General features: G+C 54.4%; 8 protein-coding genes across 8 annotated transcripts; 3 read left to right on the forward strand and 5 right to left on the reverse strand.

Annotated features, from left to right (window-relative positions):
• Positions 1 to 670: 670 nt before the first annotated feature.
• Positions 671 to 1,048, reverse strand: GLOTRDRAFT_130065 (uncharacterized protein; the record flags this gene model as incomplete). Its single annotated transcript, XM_007868785.1, has 1 exon — positions 671 to 1,048. The coding sequence occupies one exon, from the start codon at positions 1,046 to 1,048 to the stop codon at positions 671 to 673; it is 378 nt and encodes a 125-aa protein (XP_007866976.1).
• Positions 1,049 to 1,314: 266 nt separating this feature from the next.
• Positions 1,315 to 1,616, reverse strand: GLOTRDRAFT_130066 (uncharacterized protein; the record flags this gene model as incomplete). The annotated part of the gene is made up of 2 exons (XM_007868786.1): positions 1,315 to 1,523; positions 1,562 to 1,616. The coding sequence occupies 2 exons, from the start codon at positions 1,614 to 1,616 to the stop codon at positions 1,315 to 1,317; spliced, it is 264 nt and encodes an 87-aa protein (XP_007866977.1).
• A 627-nt stretch (positions 1,617 to 2,243) lies between these two features.
• Positions 2,244 to 4,244, forward strand: GLOTRDRAFT_116519 (uncharacterized protein; the record flags this gene model as incomplete). Its single annotated transcript, XM_007868787.1, has 5 exons — positions 2,244 to 2,432; positions 2,491 to 2,733; positions 2,829 to 3,234; positions 3,306 to 4,017; positions 4,073 to 4,244. 5 exons carry the CDS (start codon positions 2,244 to 2,246, stop codon positions 4,098 to 4,100), a joined length of 1,578 nt encoding a protein of 525 aa, XP_007866978.1. The 3' UTR covers positions 4,101 to 4,244.
• Positions 4,245 to 8,100: 3,856 nt separating this feature from the next.
• Positions 8,101 to 9,580, reverse strand: GLOTRDRAFT_61984 (urease accessory protein UreG). Its single transcript, XM_007868788.1, has 6 exons — positions 9,313 to 9,580; positions 9,182 to 9,260; positions 9,057 to 9,127; positions 8,861 to 9,004; positions 8,662 to 8,789; positions 8,101 to 8,571 (listed from the first exon to the last, which is right to left on the reverse strand). The coding sequence occupies exons 1-6, from the start codon at positions 9,467 to 9,469 to the stop codon at positions 8,314 to 8,316; spliced, it is 837 nt and encodes a 278-aa protein (XP_007866979.1). The 5' UTR covers positions 9,470 to 9,580; the 3' UTR covers positions 8,101 to 8,313.
• Positions 9,581 to 9,744: 164 nt separating this feature from the next.
• On the forward strand, positions 9,745 to 10,867 carry GLOTRDRAFT_94143 (uncharacterized protein; the record flags this gene model as incomplete). Its single annotated transcript, XM_007868789.1, has 4 exons — positions 9,745 to 9,848; positions 9,901 to 10,299; positions 10,352 to 10,445; positions 10,502 to 10,867. The coding sequence occupies 4 exons, from the start codon at positions 9,745 to 9,747 to the stop codon at positions 10,865 to 10,867; spliced, it is 963 nt and encodes a 320-aa protein (XP_007866980.1).
• Positions 9,942 to 12,830, reverse strand: GLOTRDRAFT_77409 (delta 9-fatty acid desaturase protein). Its single transcript, XM_007868790.1, has 8 exons — positions 12,482 to 12,830; positions 12,003 to 12,424; positions 11,717 to 11,950; positions 11,530 to 11,656; positions 11,300 to 11,475; positions 10,500 to 11,237; positions 10,352 to 10,443; positions 9,942 to 10,299 (listed from the first exon to the last, which is right to left on the reverse strand). Exons 1-6 carry the CDS (start codon positions 12,732 to 12,734, stop codon positions 11,067 to 11,069), a joined length of 1,383 nt encoding a protein of 460 aa, XP_007866981.1. The 5' UTR covers positions 12,735 to 12,830; the 3' UTR covers positions 9,942 to 10,299; positions 10,352 to 10,443; positions 10,500 to 11,066.
• Positions 12,831 to 15,154: 2,324 nt separating this feature from the next.
• GLOTRDRAFT_111384 (uncharacterized protein) lies at positions 15,155 to 17,921 on the forward strand. Its single transcript, XM_007868791.1, has 4 exons — positions 15,155 to 15,619; positions 15,679 to 15,844; positions 15,931 to 16,294; positions 16,353 to 17,921. The coding sequence occupies exons 1-4, from the start codon at positions 15,340 to 15,342 to the stop codon at positions 17,370 to 17,372; spliced, it is 1,830 nt and encodes a 609-aa protein (XP_007866982.1). The 5' UTR covers positions 15,155 to 15,339; the 3' UTR covers positions 17,373 to 17,921.
• Positions 17,671 to 21,375, reverse strand: GLOTRDRAFT_106356 (DUF663-domain-containing protein; the record flags this gene model as incomplete). Its single annotated transcript, XM_007868792.1, has 6 exons — positions 17,671 to 18,236; positions 18,295 to 19,230; positions 19,252 to 20,118; positions 20,179 to 20,803; positions 20,897 to 21,217; positions 21,268 to 21,375. 6 exons carry the CDS (start codon positions 21,373 to 21,375, stop codon positions 17,671 to 17,673), a joined length of 3,423 nt encoding a protein of 1,140 aa, XP_007866983.1.
• Positions 21,376 to 21,424: the final 49 nt, after the last annotated feature.

Below are 21,424 nucleotides of genomic sequence, written 5' to 3' on the forward strand. Positions count from 1 at the left end.
AGGACGTACTAGTGATGCGCGCTCGCGCAGAGTTGCTCGCGAAGCGTAACGTGGTGTGGCGCGACACGTTGTCCTGTTATGTGGCACAGCTGGTGCACCATACACACCAACCTTGCATGCATACGGCTCAACTTACTGTATTTCGTGGCATGTTTTGTGATAGGTAGGGCAAGTAAATAGGTATCATTGATTCTGGAACCTTTCCAGGCTCAATCCGAGGATATTTAAAGCTCTGTATCAACTTATAGCTGGCCCTTGGTCTTTGTGGGTCCCTCAGCCACCGGGAGTAGAATTTGTACATGTTTGTCGCGGACTTCTGCCCTAGTGAAGAATTGCTCGCTTCGCTCGCAACAAAAACATTTTGATCCTAACACGCCCACAAGTAAGCAAGCAAGTGCGCCCCATCCCACGGCTACATACGGCACAGTGCACAGAGACACCCGCCCCGCCACCAATACACGGATACAAAGTAAGCAAGCCAGAGAAACAGCGCGGTCGCACGGCTGCGTACGGCATGGCATACAAACACCCCGCGCGACCACCAGCTTATCGGAGAGCGCACGGGTACCTGGCCCACGGGCGAGGTACGATCGCGCCTGGCCTCCCTCCTTGCGTGCGGGCGTAATAATAGTAACAACAATACACAAGAAAAGAAAAGAGGAGCGCTCACTCAGCCACCGCGAGCTTCCACCCGACACGCGCGGTTCCCGTTGCTCGGGTTGCCGTGGAGGAAGGTGAGGATGTGCGCGTACATGCCCGGGGGCCGCGTGCGGGTGCGCCAGCGCTGCGGTTCTGTGTGTACGTAGCGGTAGTGCACCCCCGTACCAGGCACGAGAACAGATTGAGGTGAAAAGCAAACCGTCAGCTCTGAGTAGTTGCAGAGGCAGACAACTTGAAGCCGGAAGACCGCCCACACCTCCGTGCGCTGATCAGCCGCCTGGATCGGGATGGTGATGATATCGCCTTTCCTCACCTCCACCATGTTCTTCCTCGCGCGTTCGGGGACGACGGCGGAGTCACGCATGGGGTTCGTGAGCGGCGCGTGCATCCTCAGCGTCTCCGTGGTACTCGCACGCCATCACCTGTCGTTCTGAGTCTTTGTACCGCATCACGTCGGGGGAAGAGGGAAAGGCGAGGGGGGGGAGGGGGAGATAGAGGAGAGAGCGGCGCGCTGGGGTGGAAGGGGAGCGGGCGAGGGAGGTGAGCGCGCAGGACGTGGTTTCGTGCCCCGCGGCGAGGAAGGTGGAGATTTGCGCGAGGGTCCCGGGTCGGGGCGGGGGCGGTGGTTAGGGTTGAGCGGGCTTTCTTTTTCGGTTAACTCGAGGATGGGAGGCGGGGGCAGAGGTTGCTTGGGACGCTAGGCAAGTCAAGGCCGCTACCGGGGTCTGCGGCTTTGGTTAATTGGCTTGAAGGTGGACTTGTAGGTTTGGAGGAAGGGGAAGAGGATTCGGCGAGGATGGCGGCTTTGCGCGGGCTGATGAGTTGTAGGCCGTCGCGCGGGCCATCGTCGTCCTGTTCCTTCGCTTTCCCAATGGGCATCAGCACGTATCCTCATACGTACTTACAGTGAAGCCAGGACTGGGGGATAGGTCCCCATCGCGCAGGAAGGGGAACATGATCGTACCAACGCGAAAGCGGCGCGCGTTGGAGAAGATCACGCGGAAGCTTGCGCGAGCTCGTTCTCGTTCTCAGTGCCGGCGCGTTGAAGGCGTAACCAGATCCCTCTATTTCTCTCACACAGCAGAACAAATAAAGGGTAATATAGGAAGAGAGCGGAGATCCTTGATAGAGGGCTTGACGCAGCCAGATGGCGCGCCACTACGTGAGTAATGAGATTAATTGATTAATTGAGTGATGAGAAGGGACGGCGGGCGTACCAAGCGCGCCTTTTGCCAGAATATTGGCGGGAAGGCGCGGATGGGGAGAGAGAGGTGTGTCAGAGGGACCCTGGTGTGTACCGACGAGAGATGCGGAACAAAGGGAAGGGGGGATGGCCCTGAGGGATTTTGGTACAGTGTTTCTGACGAGAAAGGGCGGGGCAGGATTTATGGACGAGAGTGCTGAGGCGAATAGCAGTTTTTCGGACATAGCCACAGGCTGGATTGAAGAGGACTGGATAGTATTTTACGGTATTGTATGCGTTTCAGTCCATGTGTAATGGGAGGCCAACCACTCTGGAAATGCTGTGCAGGTAGTAGCCAATGGCGTTGCGTCGGAGGACCGCAGGGATGTGCTGTTCAAGCATGAACGCAGAGCGACTCGGCGGGCTGGCAGCGTTCCTCGCGGACCCGCTCGTCGCGTCGCTCGTCCAGGCGCACCCGAACCGCGTCGCGGAGCCTGGCTTCACGCCGCCCGCGGCCTGGCTCGACTGGTGGGACGTCGACGCTGCGCGCACGGTCGATTGGCTGTCCCTGCTCAACCACTACCAACGGGTGCAGTCTTCTCCGCATCACCGCTGCCACTCCCACTGACCTCGACGCAACATCCCAGGACCTCGCATGCCCATCCATCCCACCCTCGCTCCGATCCGTAATCACCTCTGCGCGCCGCCTCCAGCTCCCCCGCGACCCGCATCCCGACTCCATCCAAACCACGCAGCGCCCGGCCGTCTATGGCATGTCCCCCAAGAAGGGCCACGAGGTCGCCCGCATGGTCGACTACATCGCGCATTTGCTCTCGTCCACGCCTGCGCTCGCTCGCGTGAGCCATGTCGTGGACGTCGGTGCTGGACAGGTGGGTGTGGTCTGTTTATGACGTTATGTACTCTGGCGTAGCTTGCTGCACATCGGGGTTATCCCTATCTCACTTGCAGTAACATGTTTATGTAGGGCTACCTCTCCCGCGCCCTGCGCGACTCCCTCGGCCTCCACGTCCTCGCCATCGACGGCGACGACCGCCAAACACAGGGCGCCGAGCGCCGCGCCGAGAAGATCGCCGCAAAGTCGCGCAACGCCAAAACAAGCAGCCCGCATCCTTCTAGCTCTGGCTCGCTCACGCACAAAACCATCCGCATCAACCCCGACACGCTGCGCTCGGCCGTGAGCGAATGGACCTCCGAACATGAACACAAACACTCAGAGCCGGTCCAGGTGCTCGTAGTGGCCCTGCACGCCTGCGGCTCGCTCACCCCCGACATCCTCCGCGGCGTCCTCGCGTCCCGCGGGGGCGAGCAGAGATGGACGCCCGCCGCGGCGCTCGTCGTGGGGTGCTGTTACAACCTCATGTCCGAAAACGGTTCGTGGATGCTCCTCCACGCCGTGGACCGTGGTTGTGCTCGCGGGCGACTCAAATTGCTGTTGTTTTAGATTTCCCGCTGTCGAAGCGCCTCGCTGCGCACCCCTCCCGGCCCAGGATGGAGCTCTACCGCAGACACGATCACACACGCCCGGATCATAGCTACGATAGTACTGATAATAATCACGAGCTGGTCCTGACGCAACACCACGTCCAGCTCGCCGCGCAAGTCCCCTCCCAATGGACGCGCACCCCTGCCACTCTCCGCGCCGCCGAGCTGGCTATGAACAAGGTGGTGTGGCGCGCGCTGCTGGGCCGGTGGGTCGGCCTCAGGGAGGGACGGGAGGGGCAGAGCGAACGGAGGGGGCTGGTCACCGGGCGCGCCGAGGTTGAGTGTGCTTGCGATCGTGATACCGGGGAGAGTGTCAGTGCCCCAAGGCCGCAGGTGCGCCTGGGGAAGCTCCCCGCCTCCGCGTACACGTCCTTCCCCGCGTTCCTGCGCTCCGCCTCGGCCAAAGCCGGGGTATCCCTCCCCCCGGACGCATACGCCTACCTGGATACGAGGGAGGGGAAGGAGATGGAGGGCAGGCTGAGGTGCTTGTACGTGATGCGGTGTTTGCTGGGCCCGGCGGTGGAGAGCTTGCTGCTGCTGGATCGGGTGGTCTGGTTAAGAGAGGGTTTGGAGGAGGCGGGGGACAGGAGGGAGGCGGGGATGGTGAGTCTCTTTGATCAGGGGACGGGGAGCGCGCGGAATGTGGCGATCGTGGTCGCCCCGCGGAGCGAGTGAGCGAGATGCGGTGAGTGGGGACATGGAACGAAGTGCGTGCACCTCGGTTAGCTTTGCTTTACTGCGCTTCGCGCAATAGGGATGGGTGGGGCGATGCAAAGGACGGTGGATGACTCGCGTGTCATGTTACGAGGTTATCCGTGGGTACATTCGCGCTGTGGCATCGGTCATACTTGGTGAGCGCGACTGCGTCCGGACGCGTCTCTTTCCCGCTTGATTCTGGGTCACTTCGGTTTATACCCGCGCTCGATGGATGCCCATATCCGGCCGCAGGTGGCTGCCGCTTGATATTGACGCGCTAATACAAGACCGGCGGGTCAAGCTGTGGCTCGACGAAGCGCCTATCGAGTCGGGTGAACCCGTCGCAGGTGCGCTTGTCGAATCAGGCAGCGGGGCTGCGATCGTTGTGGCGATCTGTGGTCGGGATCGCGGTCGAGGAACTAATGGGACGCATGGCCGGGAGTGCTCAGGGCACGTTGCGGGGTAAGTGCCCCTTTGGTGACTTGATTGATCGAGTCTGGGGATGCTACGATCGCTGCGGTGAGCCCTGGACCGGAACGCGAGCTGAAGTTGGTTCCGTTCTTCTTATCGCGCACTCGGCAACAGTTGGCGGGTGCCTGGACGTACGTGCCGTGCTATGAAGGACGCCCTTGCTGTGAACTCGGCAACGGCTGTGGTCTATATTCTCCGTGTGTCTGCTTGCTCTGATCGTCGCAGCGAACTATGGGCCGAACTGTGAACTATAACCCGAACGGAGTACGTTCCTCTGTTCGTGCTGTCACTGGGTACATCACCCATATTGAGCATGCACAAAACTTTGAAAATAACCGGTCAAAGGTCAAACTTTTTTCATTATTGTCCATTGCACAGTCAGTGAAATGAATTGGGAAAATACTACTTTTGACTGCGCAAAAATCTGATTGTGACACAGGATATGATCTTTGTTCAGCACTGTTCACTGAACTTTCATTTGTTTTCCAAGGCAACACTATGAACAAAATTTGATCTTTGTCCGGTTCCTTTCACACTTTCTCAGTGGCTCAATATGGGTATTGTACCCAGTGTGTCGACTCGGCAACAGTTGGTCAATCCACCGCAGCCCCGTCTTCGGTTTCTATTTTGTCCATCTCTGATCTATTTCGAGCCGAATGAGGTTACTTTATGTTAGTTGTGATCGTGACGGCGAACCCTGGACCAAATGGTGAAGTGTAAACCAAACGAAGCTTATTCCTGTCACTGCTGTGGACTTGGTAGGTGCTATGATACGGTTCTCCGGCCCTCCTTTGTTCTGCGTAGGGGTGATTCTGATCCCGACGATGAGTGCGGTTCATATCATTCGGTGCGTTGCCAATGGCGCTGCTGTTGCGGGGCCACCGGAGACTAACCTTGGGCCCGCCGCCGGTGTACCTTCGGCGCGAGATAGGGTGATTAGCGCTTGTTTTGATCTCTTGATTCTGCCCTGGCTACTTTTGCACTTGAACAGGTCCGGCTTAAAGCCGATTCGCGAGATATTTTAGTCTGGGGGCTACGAAGCCGGATACAAGACAAAGGATGGATGGACCTATGCCTATACTGCGGTAGCGACTCATCTGCATCAAACCCGCGGAGGTGGTGCTACTCTGCCACTGCATCTTGCTTTGGTCATCAGGACTACGTGCCCCTCTATGTTCCTCCGCTGCTGCGAGCCTAACTTGGTTATCATACGGAAAGTCGGAGGTTGGCCTATGTTGGGCGTCACGAGTATTGTGAGCGACTCCTGAGATGTACGCTCGTGGATCTACTGTGGCGGGCTATCTTATGACCGAGCATGAAGACCAAGTATGCTCTTCGGTACGAGATCGATGCATCGCCTGGCAGGAGATGGCTTGCGAGTTCCCCGTGACCTGCATCCCCTGTTTTGACTTCCTCATCATATGTACCTGGTCCTCGGATGATGGCACTGATTGCGAACTAATCAAGCCGAGGACCCACAAGCGCCGCTGAGTACGGCGCCTACACTCGTCACCTTTGCCTAGGCCGCTCGCCATTATAGTCGCTGTGATTGCATATGTGAGATGCGGGGCCGTGATAGTAATAAGGTCTGCATATCAAGCTTCACGCACGCCGGAAACAGTATCAGAAGATCTCAGGTCTGGGTACGCTTGTTCTGGGTCTCTTCGTATGCGCAGGAGGTAATTATAGCGCCTCATTCATAGTTTCCGTGCAGTACGGACCGTTGCAAATGACCAGGCTTGATATGTCTGAGTCTCTCGGAATCGTGTCGGAAGGGGATGCTCACACTCACAGCATTCGGGAGACGAAGATGCTCCCAACCCAGTGTAGGACCCTGGTTGCCGACTCTTTTTTCCATTCCAACGGCGGGAGTTCATATAATTCGGAATGCAAGTGAGATTCGCTCTCCGCTGGGAATTACTTGCATGCAGGATTTCATTGATCTCGCATGCAGTACTCGCCCGAGTCGGAGGTCGGACCCGTGTGCAAGACGATTGCATCCGACTGTATTATTGTGCATAGAAGAAGCGGAAATCACATTGAGGCCCTGGATCAGAGAAAGACTTTTATATTCGCCGTCGGATTCATTACCTGGACGAACGAACCGATGAACCCCGGACCGGCGTCCCGGAAGTGGTAGGGTGCATACCACTGTCGACTGCGCTCTTGGCAAGCATCGCTGATCTAGAGGTGCAGCCCTTCCTTCCGTTAGTTGATCGTCCATACTCGGAGAGTAATACCGGCGTTCAAGGAGGCATCGAATAGCAGAACGAAGCGACTTTTTGGACAGAATCAACGCTTGAGTGACAGCTATCAATGATTTTCGCCTGGCGTACCGAAAGCTTGTTCGGGTGTCTTAATCCCTGTTACAAGCGAAGCTCAAGATTGCACAAGGGAATTATACGTCCTTTGTAGGCTCACGACTCGTCGTCGGAGAGTACCCGGGACTACGCTCGACTTGTCTTTATTTGATGCCGCACTCAATGAATGCGGAGGGTGCAGCACCTGGAATGATCATGATGCGGGTACCTGCGGCATTGAACGCCAAGCCGGGGGATGTTAGGACACTCGCATGCAGTTGGCAAGCTCTTGTCTGCACCCCTTCCGTCAGACGAGCCTTTTGCGAAAGTCCGACATGAGGCCGATAGGCCAGGCCAGGTAAAGACTGGTGGCACCTGCCTCGTGAGTCCAGCGGTGTTTTCAAGGAACACCGCCGCTAGAATGCCGGGTACGATGAGAGGCCGGGCACTTCGCTTGCTGACACTTCAAGTCGACCTCACGTTGTTTGCATGAAGGAGGATCGATCTCCTGTTTCTTGCGGATACTGCCCTTCTGTTAATTGAAGGCCGATACGATGGCGTTAATGAATCACCAACCGGAAGCGGAGACCTAGTCAGATTGACTGTATAAGGCCCGACATGGTAGAGGAAGTACTCACAGTTGGCCCTATGTCACGAATGAACTTGAAAAACCTACAGGATGCCGATGTCGGCACTCGCAGAAGGGAACGCCATGTTTGATGCCAAGGGCCACCAAAAGGTCCATCGTTTAGGAGCAGAAGTATTGGTGGATGAGCATACCACAGATGACAGCCACTCGGCCGAGAAGAAATATGTACAAGGGAAGCAAGGATCCTTGCTGGAGCACAAGGAGCTCTAACCTAAGTTAACGGGGTCCCTCGATAGGAAATGAATTACTGGATGCAAGATTCTTGCTGAAGACGCCCAGAAGACCGCTGTCAGGTAATCCTTCCCTGTGTTTAAGACCCTATCGAATGCATATAAATTCAGGGACATGAAAGAGGTGACAGGCGAATCCGCAGCTCAGAAAGGAGGCGGTGATGTGAGAATAAGGTGGCCGGAATATACGTAGGAGCTAACGAAGCGCACGCCATTGAGCAAACAAAGTATACTTCAGTGCGCTTCGTCGAGTTCAAGTCTGAAGCAGCTATGGCAGGACGAACGCTCCTAAGATTGTCAATGACGGTGCAATGCAGAGTGTATGCGATTTAACGGAAACGAAACCTACTTGCTGGGCTAGAGAGTATGGGCGGCGAAGCCACTGTCCTGAAGACCTGTCTTGCGTTGCGATAATACCTGCAGCTTCTCTGGCAGGATCACTTGATTAAGGCTGAACACACCTCTTGGGAGATGACAGGGGCGTGAGCATATGATACAGATGCCAGGCTTCCTGACATGTAATCAAGTAGCATAGCACCAATACCAACGAACTCGCACAAACTTCCGGGGATATTCATACACCGTCCTCCTGTATTTCATTTGTTGCTCCCTCGACACCTCTTACACAGTCTTCCCAGCCTTCCCAGGTGCCCCAGCCGCCCTCCACGCCGCCACCACTAGACCCACCACATCAGCTACGTTCTTCCCCTCGCGCACGCTGGTGAAGACTGTCGGGCCCTCGCCGCGCATTTTGCGCGCGTCGCGGTCCATCACTTCGAGGGAGGCACCCACGTGCGGAGCAAGGTCGGTCTTGTTGACCACGAGCAGGTCGGAGTGAGTGATTCCGGGTCCGCCTTTGCGAGGAATTTTATCGCCGCCCTGGGTTGTGCGCAAAAAGGTGGGGATCGGAAAGCGAGAGAGAGAGGTTCTGGTTGGAGGGGTCTGGAAAAGGGAGCAGAAGCGACTTACGGAGACGTCGATAACGTAGATAATGTAATCAGCGAGTTCGCGAGAGTAGTTGGCTGCGAGGTTGTCCCCTCCGCTTTCCACGATGAGCATTTGGCAGTTGTAGCGAGCAGTGAGTGTTTCGAGGGCGCCTGCATATGCCAACCAGTCATCGGTACAGAAAAAGATACAGGCCAAGCTCTGGTCTCATCCTTAGTCGCACCTAGGTTCGCACTAATGTCCTCTCGAATAGCCGCATGCGGACATCCTCCGGTTTCAATCGCGAGGATCCGCTCCGCTGGCAACGCCTTGTTCGTGATGAGGAATTCTTGATCCTCTCTAGTGAAGATGTCATTCGTCACCGCAGCTGTGAGACAAGGCTGAGTTGAAGAGCAGACAAAGCTGGCGACGAGGCAGACCAATGTTATATTCTGAGCGAAGGGCTTGACAGAGAGCGAGTGTCAAGGCAGTCTTTCCTGACCCGACAGGACTGCTCGTGTCGTATAAATGACACATTGCGTTGGAGGCAAAAATATATACTCACCCTCCAATACCGATTGTGAAACCCCGCTCCTCGAAATTGCGATTCGAATAGTCCGGCAGGTCTCTCTCGGCGTACTTTCCTACAGAACCAGTTCCCCTCGGTGAAACACCGGCCAACGGAAGAATGCATACCAGGATTGTCGAGATGCTCGTGCGTATGCCCGTGCTCTCCTAAGCCATGGTCGTGTGAGTGAGCCGGTCCTCCATGCTCATGCGAGTGAGTATGTGCAGATGATGGATCGGAAGACGACTGATTTTGCGATAAATTATTGATGAAGGCGACGCTCATGGTATTTTTCGCTGCTGTTCTGTCTGAGACTCAGATATTGGAAATGGCAGAAAAGTGGTCGTGCTCGTCGTGGAAGACGGAGAGAAAAGACAAGTGTTCGTGGCGTGCAGACCGCCTCGATCGACGGTGCCGCCCGCTATATCCGACTTGCTGTCAGATAAGGCTGGGGCTGGGGTACGATAAGGGAACTAGCAATACCGAGAAGCAGCGCCGGCACTTCCCGGTAAGCATCAGTGGCAAAGGAAGCGCTGGATTAGGGTTAGGGTCTCACTTCCATGAAGCGACCGGCCGCGCCTCTCGTCGACTACGCTTCCGACGACGACCACGAAACACCACCACGGACTGACGTGCCATCGCCACCTCCGCCGGTGAAGAAGAGGTATCTTTGCTAATATTGTGGGTGTCATGCAGTGCTGAGCTGCCAAATCCAGAAAGCTCCCCGCTTTGTCTTCCTCACTCAAGCCGTCCACGCCGGTCGACAATCCAGCACTACATCAAGGGAGGATTAGGACCGCACCTTACATTGAGGGCCAATATGCGGCGTATGTTTACGTGCCAGTGATCTTGGAACCAGCGAGTAAGTTGCTCAGGCTGGTGAGGAAAGCATACAAAGAGGCGAAGAAGAGCGTGCCTATCCTACATCCTATAGACGCGTCTTTCAGAGGCCTCAAGTCGGAGAAAGCCAGTGATACTTCATGTGTTGAATCAGCGTTTGACCCAAGTGTGCCGCACGAACTGCACGTATCTCTCTCCCGACCCATCTTTCTTCGGGCTCATCAGCGTGACGAGCTGACGCGCGCTGTCAGGTCAATCACACTATCTCATTCCTCGTATGTCCTCTCCTCGACCACGTCTAGCGTGTAGCTGATTGCGAAAACCTAGGTTCTCTGCGTCGTTTGCCATATTTTCTAACCTTACGAATGACGAGCAAACTCGCATATTCCTGACCCTCGAGGTCGGAGCCGGCCACACTGAGGTATGTCCCTCATCCATTCAGTTACCCAAACGATGCCCATCATTTATCGTTAACAGCTCTCGAAGCTGTCCGCAGCCTTGACGCCTCACCTCCAGCTCCTCCGCCAGAAATCGTTCTACTCGGAACCACGATTTCATGCCTCCTTTGCTTGGGCTCTCTTGTCTTCTGCGCCAGTCGCCGATGAATCACATTCGGCCATCTCGACCTCTCGCATTGAAGGCCATCTGCAATCCCCGTCGCAGAACCGAGACGCCAGCGCCTTCCCCACAATCCCGGCACTCCCCGTAGACCTGGTACCCAAACTTAACTCTGCTTTCGCTTCGCAATTGGCGTCGCCTCATGTTGGAAGCTTCGAGGTGACCGAGGTTTGCGTGAAGATCGGAAAGGTCGTTTCGCGTTTCAAGCTTGGTAGAAGTTCTTGAGCTTCTCAGTTCTGAGTCAATATTGTTACCTCTCACCTTATATAGTCACCTCACAGGGAACGTAATTGTCTCGACTTACAACCATTGAATGCGGTTGCCAGAATTCCAGGAAGCTGATGAGTGAGCAGTAACATTATCCATTCTACATCATTGCCTGCCGTTCTCGTGCTAACGAGATGTGACAATCCGATTTATGCTTTTACAACAGTTTCACTTCCTCGTCCCCCACCAAGGTCTCATCTGAGGAACTCCCATAGCCCATCTCATTATAACGTAAGATCCGCAGCCTCTGCGCCGGAGGCACAACTTTCTCTTCCACGCCTTGCTGGTATCCATGCTCCAGTATCGCGACCCGGTACATCGACAGCAACTATGGATGTGAAATGCACCGTAAGTACCATCACACGTCTCGTGAACTAGGGGAAGGCGTACGTTGTGAGCGGCATTCGAATGATCGTACACACCACCGAAGAAGGCAGCCGTCGCGTCCTTGCCGAGAAACCGCACGAGTAGGTGCCGGCCACCGGGGTGGTTGTCGAGGAAGGGCGAAATATCGTGGATAATGCCTGCGATGAGGACGAGGGGGCGATGGGCGGATTGTTCCTGGACTGTAATGGGAGGCAAATCAACAATCGGAGAGACGTGGATTAAAGGGTTCTTACAAGTATCCCAGGTGATGACAGGGAGCTCCTTGATATCGGACGCCCAGTGGATTTGGTCTTGGACCTCACGCAGGCGCTTGAGCTGCATGGTCAATTGTCCCTTCTTGACTTCATTGTCCGGGAAAGTCTATGGGCGGGCTAGAGGTGAGCCACGTCGAGGCTTTTCGTTATCAGTAGGCATACATACCTTCAAATGAGATGCAAGTCCGATAATCTTGCAGGCAGCGATGAACCACTTCGTCGGGTCGTACTGGTACCACTTGATCGCGTTGCGGTAGTCCATGGGAAACTGGTGGTGGAAGTTATGGTAGCCTTCGCCGACCGTGACCAACGCGGTGAGGACGTGGTCCTTCGGGGTGTGCTTGTCGTCGAAGGGAGATTCTCCTAGCCAGTGAGCCAGAGAATTCACGCAGAACGTAGACTAAGGTTCGACTGTTAGCTTGTTTCAATGGGAAAGATGTTGAGGAACTTACGTGCTGGACGAACGTTAAGCGCAATGCACCCGCGTAGAAGAACCCGCCTCTCCAGTCACCCCAGCATAGCCCAGCGACCACAGCAGGAAACGTATACCCCATGCCCAGCATCAACCACAAATAGTACTTATACTGCCACTGTACAACCGCACTCTTGCTCAGATCACTAACATCCGCCGCACCAATCTTCCTCCGTGGCTTGACCACCATCCAGCCGAGATGCGACCATAGGAATCCGCGCTGGGCTGAATACGGGTCGAGCTCGGTGTCCGTGTAGCGGTGGTGTGCGCGGTGCCCGCGGCACCACCATTTGATCGCGCCCTGAACAGCACCCGCGCCGGCTAAAGCGAGGAAGTATTCGAGCGGCTTGGAAGCGTTGTATGAGCGATGAGACCACAGGCGGTGGTAGCCTGCGGTGATGCCTACGCGTTTCGATCTAATGTCAGTAGAAATATGAGCAAAGTAAATAGGTCACTTACCAAGTCCGGTGATGAAGTAGTAGACAATACTGAGGATGGCAGTCTCCCGCGTCAGCTTTGTGGTGTAGGCGCCGTAGATCGCGAGACACGGAGTTATGGTAAGGACGAGGACGTTGATCCATTGCAACTCCTTCCACCAATTGTGCCAAGTTACTGGCGGTAACTGCTTTTGCGTCCTCAGAATGTGTTGTACGTAGTTCTTCGGAACGTCGTCATCAGTAGAAGTAGACGACACAGTACTCGTTGGTTTCATCTTGGCCTGCGTCCCGTGTACTCCAAAGAAGCTCTAGCAGAACCAGATGGAAGGAGAGGTTGCACCCCGAAGTGACTGGATAGTAGCACTTCGCACAAGTTATATATGCTCGACGAGTACCTCACTGGGGTTCCATCTCAGAGGTTGGGGCAGGACCTGCGGAGGGGCAAGTGCAGTTGCATAGTCTTCCGTAAGGCCTCAGCTGCGCACAGCTAAGGATGAAATGCGGGGGTCTTCGTAAGATATCACATGTACGAGGCTAATAGCACTTCTCCCGCACCAGCTCAAGTCACGCCATATAACCGGGATGATATATCATTCAAAGTCGGACTGGCAGGACCTCCGCATCGATTGAGGGATCCAGTAGCACCTAGGCAGATATAGACGCTTGTTTATTGGTTGCTGCGCGTCGCTCGAGGAGGAAGCCGGAGAGATCCCGCAAATAGGTTGGGGTACACGTCCACCCCAATACAAGATGGAACGAGCTAGATCCCACCCTAGTATGGACTTTGATACCAGTCGTTACTGTAAGCTTCAATTGCAAGTTCGATCGTGGCAGAATATTAATCGTCGCCTTGCTTGCAGGCTCTGCCAGCAGGCAGTGCACCGAAATTGATAATGATGCAACTTGAAGGCGTCCTCCTCACTATTAGTAGCGGCACTGCCGCGAGCTGCCATTCAAGTTGTTGGGAGTACCACGACGCTAGATGTTCCGGATCCATAAATCGGAATTGCCCTGTGATCCATAGTGCTTCGTGCAGTAGAGTCCTAAGATCACTCGGAGAAAGAGAGAAACACGAGGATGGACCGGCTGAAAAGCTAAACACGTGTGGACGCGTCCTGTCACAGACTTGTCACACTAGTGCTTCGGTACGCACGTGACGCGCAGGCGGGCCATCGACGTCCTCCGCAGTTATCGAGCTTCGATAAAAGGCCTCCATAAGGAAGACACTACCTGCGCAGCTAGTATATAATCACGCCGTCAAACATCTTAAACAGCACGGGACCGATGAGTATAGTACTCCGGTTGCCGCGATCAGTGACTGGTAAGACCTCAGTATCACGCTATATTTTGGAGTCTATACTGAGACACTCCTGCGGAGGATGTATTAGTCTGCATCCAGTCGCGCGGCACTTGGCACATTAGGCATATTCGGACCCTGTAGTGTCACGTGCACTCATTTAGGACGCGCTCGCTGCAGTGTCGAACGCGAGTATGAGCGCGTTTGAAGCTCTTTCAGGTTGTCCTTTGCCTTCACAATGTGTGTGTAGCCTTATTATGTGTATTCCAGAGCAATAGAGAGGTAAGGGAGACATGAATCCTCATTAACTGCTACATTTCTGCTGTTGCCATGCAGTTTGTGCTGATATATGATGCTTGCCAATTAAAATATACATTAATTTATCCATACTCTGCTTTAGTCTGGCATATACCCTTCCAATGTGCACCGGGTGCAAGGTGCGAGGGTGCTATGGCTCACAAACACGCCGGGGAGGCAAAAGGATGAGATGGTGTCCAAATTAGGAAGAGCCAGAGGCGCTGAGTCAGCAACTCTTGCCATGGTCCTCTCGCATTTTCTGAGTGTTTTGATGCTATGAAAACACATAACTGTACCATTACAGGGTATTCAAGTGTAGATGCAGTCAAAACAGATCCTGGTTATGCATCCAGGCAGCGAAAGTAGAGCAGAGAATAGAGGCAAAGGCCGTGGGACAATTCACGTGATGTTGAAATCGGTGAGCCAGCCAAGGCAGGCGCGACTGGAAGCAGACCGTTATATGCCGACCGCCCTCCACCTGCCTTATAAGGGAGGCAATACGGTCTGACTTCGGGAGACTAAGGATGTATATGAGCAGGAGCGCGATATCTTTTTATTCCCTGAGCTTATTGCAAACTTCCCTCTGAATAGTGATGCATTTTCGACTGAAGTCGAAATCTTCATTACTCTGGTGCGCCGCGCGCTCGACTCCAGTGCATCTGGGCTGTTGGGTTTCCCCCTACTACCCACGATGTTCTTGATACATGGATCAATCTGGGGCGCGTCGCCGGTATGGAGGACCCAAGATGTATGATCGGCGGCTTCTGGTACAAGTGTCCGTTGTACTAAGAGCGAACGGACAAACGTATGCATCGCTGTAAGTGTAACGAAGCCCAATACTGCGACGAGGACTGCCAGGCAGCGTAAGTGATTACGTTTCTCTGTACCTATACTACTTGCCAGTCCTTCGAGACACCTGCCCCTGCCGGATAGCGAAACCATGACAGACGTTATCGGACCCATTTCTCTCGGATGGGTGTGTCGCGTTGGCCTATCGAGATTATATACTAGCTCTTGTATAACAACCTTGTACTAGACGGAAGAAATTCGCCCTTTGCATAGCTCCTCGATAGCCGTGTCTCTTGCCTTTGGATTGAATGAGGTGTTTCCAAATCGGGACGCACTTCTCTGCCCTCATCGCACGAGACGACCCAGACGACCTCGTCCTCGCACTCTCGGCCGGTCGCCGCTGTTCTGCACGACGAGGAGTGCATCGTCCGCCTGTCAGTCGGTCATATCATACTGGAAATCCTCATTCACGACTTCACGCCCTCACGACCCTTATCATGTCCACTACCGCTAACACCACCGAGTCCTGCACTCTCACGTCCTTCCTCCCCACCTCGTCGTATACCCTTGCATACGCTTTACCTCTTTTGTTTATCTCCTTTCTGCTTACCTATGCCGGCGCCTTTCTGACTTTGGATCGGACGAGAACATTCGCTCCCAGTGGAGACACGCTTGACTTGAATGTGCCTTCTTCGTACATCCCCACCAAGAAGAGGAGATTCGTCTGGTTACTGGAAGGAGGCCTGGGTGGATTGGCTTCAGGCTACGCTTTTGGAGGTACGTGCCTTGCGTCATGGAGAGCTGAGGTCTCTGCTCATGGAACATGATGGTTTCAGTACACTGCTCGACATTCCTCTCCCTGCTGATTCCGAACACATCCTCCTCAGTTCCCTTAAATTCTAAGTCGTTCCTTGCCGTATGGGTGCTTTCAGCGGTTGTCACGACCATACTTGCTGGCCGCTGGAAGTACACCGCCCTTCTTTTTGCAGGCATCTCAGGCGGGTGAGTCAGCCTTTAGTCTCAATATATCAAGTGCAGTGGCTGATTTATCCGGGTCGCACACCCGTCTCTCTCCATTCTTTACGAAGCACGACTCTGGCTCTCTCCTTCTCAGTGATCGTCCACCCATCTCTTCTAACGCGCATCGTCCTTCCGTCCGTGTCCATTCCTATCTTGACCATCCTCGTACTGCTCCCCTTTCCCCGAGTTCGGCATGCCTCTCTTCGTATCGCGTGTTCATCGACCGGCGCGTTCGGCTTGGTTGTAGCTATAGCCATACTAAATGGTGTGGAGCCCTGGGCGGATGTCTGGCAACGACTGTGGGTAAGCGATGGCCCCGGCTGGGGCGTTAGTAAAGAGCGAGGGTTGAGTGCTGGTTACTGTCTGTTCCTGGCGACTGGTATTGTCGTGGACTGGTTCTTGAAGCGTCGCTTCGGCGAGAATCCTGATCAGGTATGCTACAGTCTCGCGTCCATAACCCAGGCGGCATCATCCTAATGATCTGTGATAGAAATGGGATAGCTACCTGGCGAACTACACCAAGTACCTCCCGAACGCTGCAGATCGGGCGGGCCAGTTTCAGCCACTACGATCAGCGTGGTCGAGGTGGTTCCCCTCACCAGCCGAGGACAAAGACCCGCTATTCCCTCCAGGCGCATTCTCTTCAGATCACGTCTCCTTCGCTGATGACGGCGTGAAGAAGGATATCCTCCTTCCTCCTTATTCTCCTGGTCCAATGGCTGGGAAGTTGCAGAAGAACCGGTCTGTGAGCATTATGGACCCCAAAGGGCAGGATGAAATCTTCGAGTATGAACGTCGTCCGGCGTTTCTCAGGAAAGCGAGCTCTAAGAGGCTCGGCACTGACGGGAAACGCACCCGGGAGGCGATCAAATTCCGACCGCTCGCAGTGGATGAGCTCTCCAGCGATTCGGAGGACGACTCATATGACCTGAAGAAGAAGCCTCTTGAACCGCCTCGTCCAACGGGGTTTGTGCTGAAAAAGACTGCGAGCGTGGGCTCCGGAACTACTGCTGTCGAGGAGCTCGACATGGAGAAGGAGAAGAAGAGGATCGGCAAGTCGTTGACTGTTCGCAACGATATACCCGAGTACTCGGACTATGAGGAAGACGTGACCGTCAGTGCGGCAAAGGAACGATTGCAGAGGGAGGAAGAAAGGCATAGCCCTGGCTGGAGTCCCGAATTCATCAGGCGCGCCTCACTTAACAGCTCGAGTTCTCGAAGTAAAGGTAGTGTATCGAGCTCGCAGGCTACGGCCGTTGGCCGGAATGAATTGGTCCCTCCTCCGGGTGCCGTGCCTATGACCCCCTCACTCATCAAGGCCGTCGACAGAATTGCCGCTGCTCAACAGGCCGTGTATGGGGCTGGCGGCTCCGCTTCCCTGACATCAACACACGTCTTGCCTGGGGATGGCGCGGACGAAGTTCTGCCGAGTTCACCGGCAGACAAGGGTGTAAGATGGGACGCGTTTTGGAGAGACGTCAAGGCAAAGGCAGCGCAGGAGACGAGGTGATATACTTACTGGACTCGGGAGAGATTATTTATCGGTTCGGCGGACTTACGCGACGTTTGTTACGAGTTCATGACCTTAACGACTTATTCTTATTGTTGACTTTTGCTTTTGCTTGACTTATTGCATTAAGATCGTTTGTAGATGCTTCAGTTCAGCGCTATTTAATACTGTATGATATTCGTCAACCTTCGAGGCAGTAAGAAGACCAATAAATTAGCGAAAGCGCAGCAATACACGAGAGTAAGGGTACAGGATGTGAAGATGAGACAGCAGGACTAACTGGCGTCGTATTGGGGAACTATGTCTTCCGTCGTTTCCTGCTCCCACCGCCCTCCTCCCTTTCCGTTTCCCGTTTACTCTTGATGCCCGCTACTCGCATGATTTCCTTCCTCTTTTCCTTATCCTTCTCGAGCTTCTTACTCTCCTCCTTCTCTATCTTCTTCATCCGCTCAGCCTTCCTCTCCTGCTGCTTCTCGCGACGTCGAGCAACTTGGTCCTTTCTCAATGCACGGATCTGCTGCAGGAGAGCGATGGCTTTCTTCTCCTCAGGCTCCAATACGACAGCACGCTTCTGCATATACGTCTGCTTGTGCTGTGGTTTCATGAGCTTAGGCTTCGACGCATACGGCAAGCTCGCTTGGAGTTTACGAGGAATCTTCAACGTATTGAAGCGACGGGGAGGGCGTTGCACTGGCTTGTAGGTCGAGTCTGCGTTGACTGGGGCGTGAAGCCCTTGTTCTCGACGGACTTCGCCGGTGAGTCGCATGCCCTGCCAACGTGACTTGTCCGACAACAGCAGGGACGTGACAGGATTATAGAATTTGCGGGGCTGTATGGAATACCATGCTCGGAGGAAAACAATATCTGGTGTAGCAACACGATCAGCAAAATTAGCGGGTAACACACATGTTTGCGAACTTACCGCTCATGAGGACTTTGTCCTCGAAGGTCGCTCTGAAGGCACCTTCAGGCTTAGCGAGAGCCTTTTTGATTTGTCCGCGAATGCCAGACACCGTCTTGATGTTAGCACCCTCAAATTTAGCAACCTCCAAAGACGAATTGAACATGTCCTTGACGAAAGCAGTGTTCTTGAATATCTTGTACGGCACGCCGGTCAGCTTCAGTTTTTTCACAATCTTCACTGAACGGTCTATGTCCAAGACAACACCTGTAGCGGACACGCGGAATCCCGAGACCTCCCCTGAAAGCGAATTGAACGCGCAGAAGCCCGTGTTAGGAGCTGCTACGGGTCCGTAGAACGTCGCGTAACAGTGCATGTGCTCAGGAGTGTACTTCAGCATGCGCATACGGATGGAATGGTCGTCGAGGGAGTAAATCGGCACAGTCTGGAATCGCCTCCATCCGAGCGAAAAGATCAACGGGTCATTGGTCTTTAATGTCTTGGTATACCACCGATGACGCTTGATGCGGACTTGAATAAAGCCAAAGCGCACCTCCGACGGCAGTAGGCCTCCAACAATGATCGGGTACCGAGGGTCGAAGTTCTCAATCATTTCGCAGGGAACGTCCGTCAACTCCAGGCGCACGTACGTACCAGGTCGATAGCCTTCTACGAGGGCGCGGGCTTCCGGGTCGACATCTTCGAACTCGGCCTTATTGAGTTGCAGTTGGCGTGCCATCTCCTCCTTCTTCTCCTCGTAGAAATCCATCTTCGATGCCTCGGGGTCGTCGTACTGTTCGTCGAACTTGCGCTTAAGGGCCTCTTTCTTTGCCGCGAGCTCAGCAGCCTTCGCTGCCTCAGGATCCTCGGGAGCATCAACTTCAGCAGAAGCGGCATCGCCGTCAGCCTCTAAGTCCTCGAAATCGCCATCGAGGTCTTCGTACCCGTCGTCAGCTGCTGCACCTGTATCCTCGTCACCTTGGACGCCACCAGTGATGAAACATCGACGCAACGAATTGAGAAGCTCCTCGTCTTCCCATTGCTTCAGCTCTTGTGGATCAACTGGCTCTTTCGTCATGTCCATGTCCTCATCGGCATCTGCGAGAGGGTCCGACTTCTTCTTGACGTGGAAGAACTCCTCGTCTCCCTCTTCCCCTTCATGATTCTCTGCTGAATCCTTCGAGGACGTGTCGCGTAATATGGCTTCAGGGGATAGTTCACTCATATATATGAGCTTCATCCAGTCCTTCGCTCTCTTCCGCCGTGAATCGAAGGCTTCCGAAGCTTTCAAAGCCAAATTCTCCTTCCACCGGGGCACTTCCTGTTCCGCGTCGCTCTCATCATCCTCATTCTGATCCAGTGCCTCATCCTCCTCAAATGACATCCTTCTCCCGGCTTCTTCCTCGTCAAGGTCCCCAAGATCAGAGTCACTCTCGGCGTACTCCACGTCTCCACGTTTAGGGTCCGTCGATGGCAAGTCTCGCATGGTACGCATGCCTCTTCGAGGACCGGAACGCCCTCGGTCATGGGATTGTCCCTCCGCTTCATCTCCGTCTCCGTCTCCATCGCTCTCCCACCCCTCCTCGTCCATTGCTGAGCTATCGTCGCCATCATCACCTTCGGAATCGCTCCCGTACTCTCCAAAGTCGTCTTCTGCTTCCTCGTCATGATACTCAACCTCGCTTCCTTCACTGTCAGATGCCTCGTCATCGTTTCCTGAGTTCACGACGATGGGTTTCGACGATGAACCAAAGAGCCTAATCTGACTCCGGGCGACTGCGTCCTCCAGTGTCTCTCCCGCATCCTGAAGATCCAGCACCATTTGCTCGCCTTCACCCTGAGGAACTGCAACAGACTCTGATTAAACGATGCTGCACTCTATCAGAACAACAGCCTGTAACGTACCGTCTGTGTTACCCCGGGTGAAACTTCCCGGGACGTTGATATAAACCGCATCCTTGTCATACGTCACGCCTCCCACATCACTCATGGGTGCGTGCACTAACAGTTTCTTCTTTTCACTCAACTTCCTGCGCTTCTCCGACTCTGCTGTAGGGAGCGGACATGGGTCGCCCAGCATCGTGATGCTCTTCACGCCCAAGTCGCCGACGCCGGGGATATGCACGTTCATCCCATGTCTCAGATTCGTCCCGCGCAGGTATCCGTAGAGCGTCACCGTCCGGTCACATTTGCCTTTCGTCGTTCGTACGAGCTCGCGCGGCGTCAGATCTTCAATACGGTCGGCGAGCAGGTACGGGTGTGTGTTGCGGAAGACAAGGGGCCGGAACTTCATGACGCTGATGAACCGGGAGAGGTTGAGGATCTCGGTATCCGGATACCGCCCATTTAGCACGCCTGAGAGGTAGAAGAGCTTGGCGCCCTGATAAATTTCAGTCCAGAAACGCTTTTTCAGGGCCTTCTTGGTTGCACGAAGGGTAGCTGCCTTTTTTATGAGATCGAGATGCGTGAGGACCCCGATGACTTTGGGGAATCCGTGGGATTGGAGGATGTTGAGAAACTCAAACGTTTCCTATGGAAGAGGATTAGTTGTACTTTTCGCAGCCCAAATGCGGACCTCGCCTACCATCTCAAAGCCAAAAGAGCCATCAATCATGAGAAGGACAAGGTCCGCAATTTTGCCAATGTCGATCATGGACGTGAGGTCATTATTGCATTCGATGAAAGTCAATCGTTTGTTCTTGCCACTGACAACAGTCACCGGGCCCTTGACGTCGTTGAGAGTTTGTTTGGTGTATCTCCGAACCAGACTCTTGAGGAGAGTAGTCTTACCTACTCCGGGAGGTCCAACTATAGCGACGATGACCGGAGGAGGTTGATCGTCAGGAGTGCGGTTGACGAGGGGAACATGGAGACGTGTCTGGTCGCGTTCCACATTTCTACGACCTTGACGTTCTGCTCGACGACCTGATTTTGGGGCGAAAGCCTGCGCAGCGCGTAAGTATTTTTGTAATGTTGCATGCAAGAGTCACGCACCTTCTCGTTGAAACCTTTCTGTTTCTCTTTTCCTTTGGCTTTACTCTTCTTCTCCGCCTTCGCTCCAGACTGAGCTGCTCTATGTGCCTTGTGCGGTCGTTCGTCCATGCCCTGTCCAGTGGCGACGAGACGATCGAGAGCCAGGACTTAGCGTTGC

This window comes from Gloeophyllum trabeum (genome assembly GCF_000344685.1).
Source record: "Gloeophyllum trabeum ATCC 11539 unplaced genomic scaffold GLOTRscaffold_00008, whole genome shotgun sequence".
In the NCBI taxonomy this organism is placed as follows: domain Eukaryota; kingdom Fungi; phylum Basidiomycota; class Agaricomycetes; order Gloeophyllales; family Gloeophyllaceae; genus Gloeophyllum; species Gloeophyllum trabeum.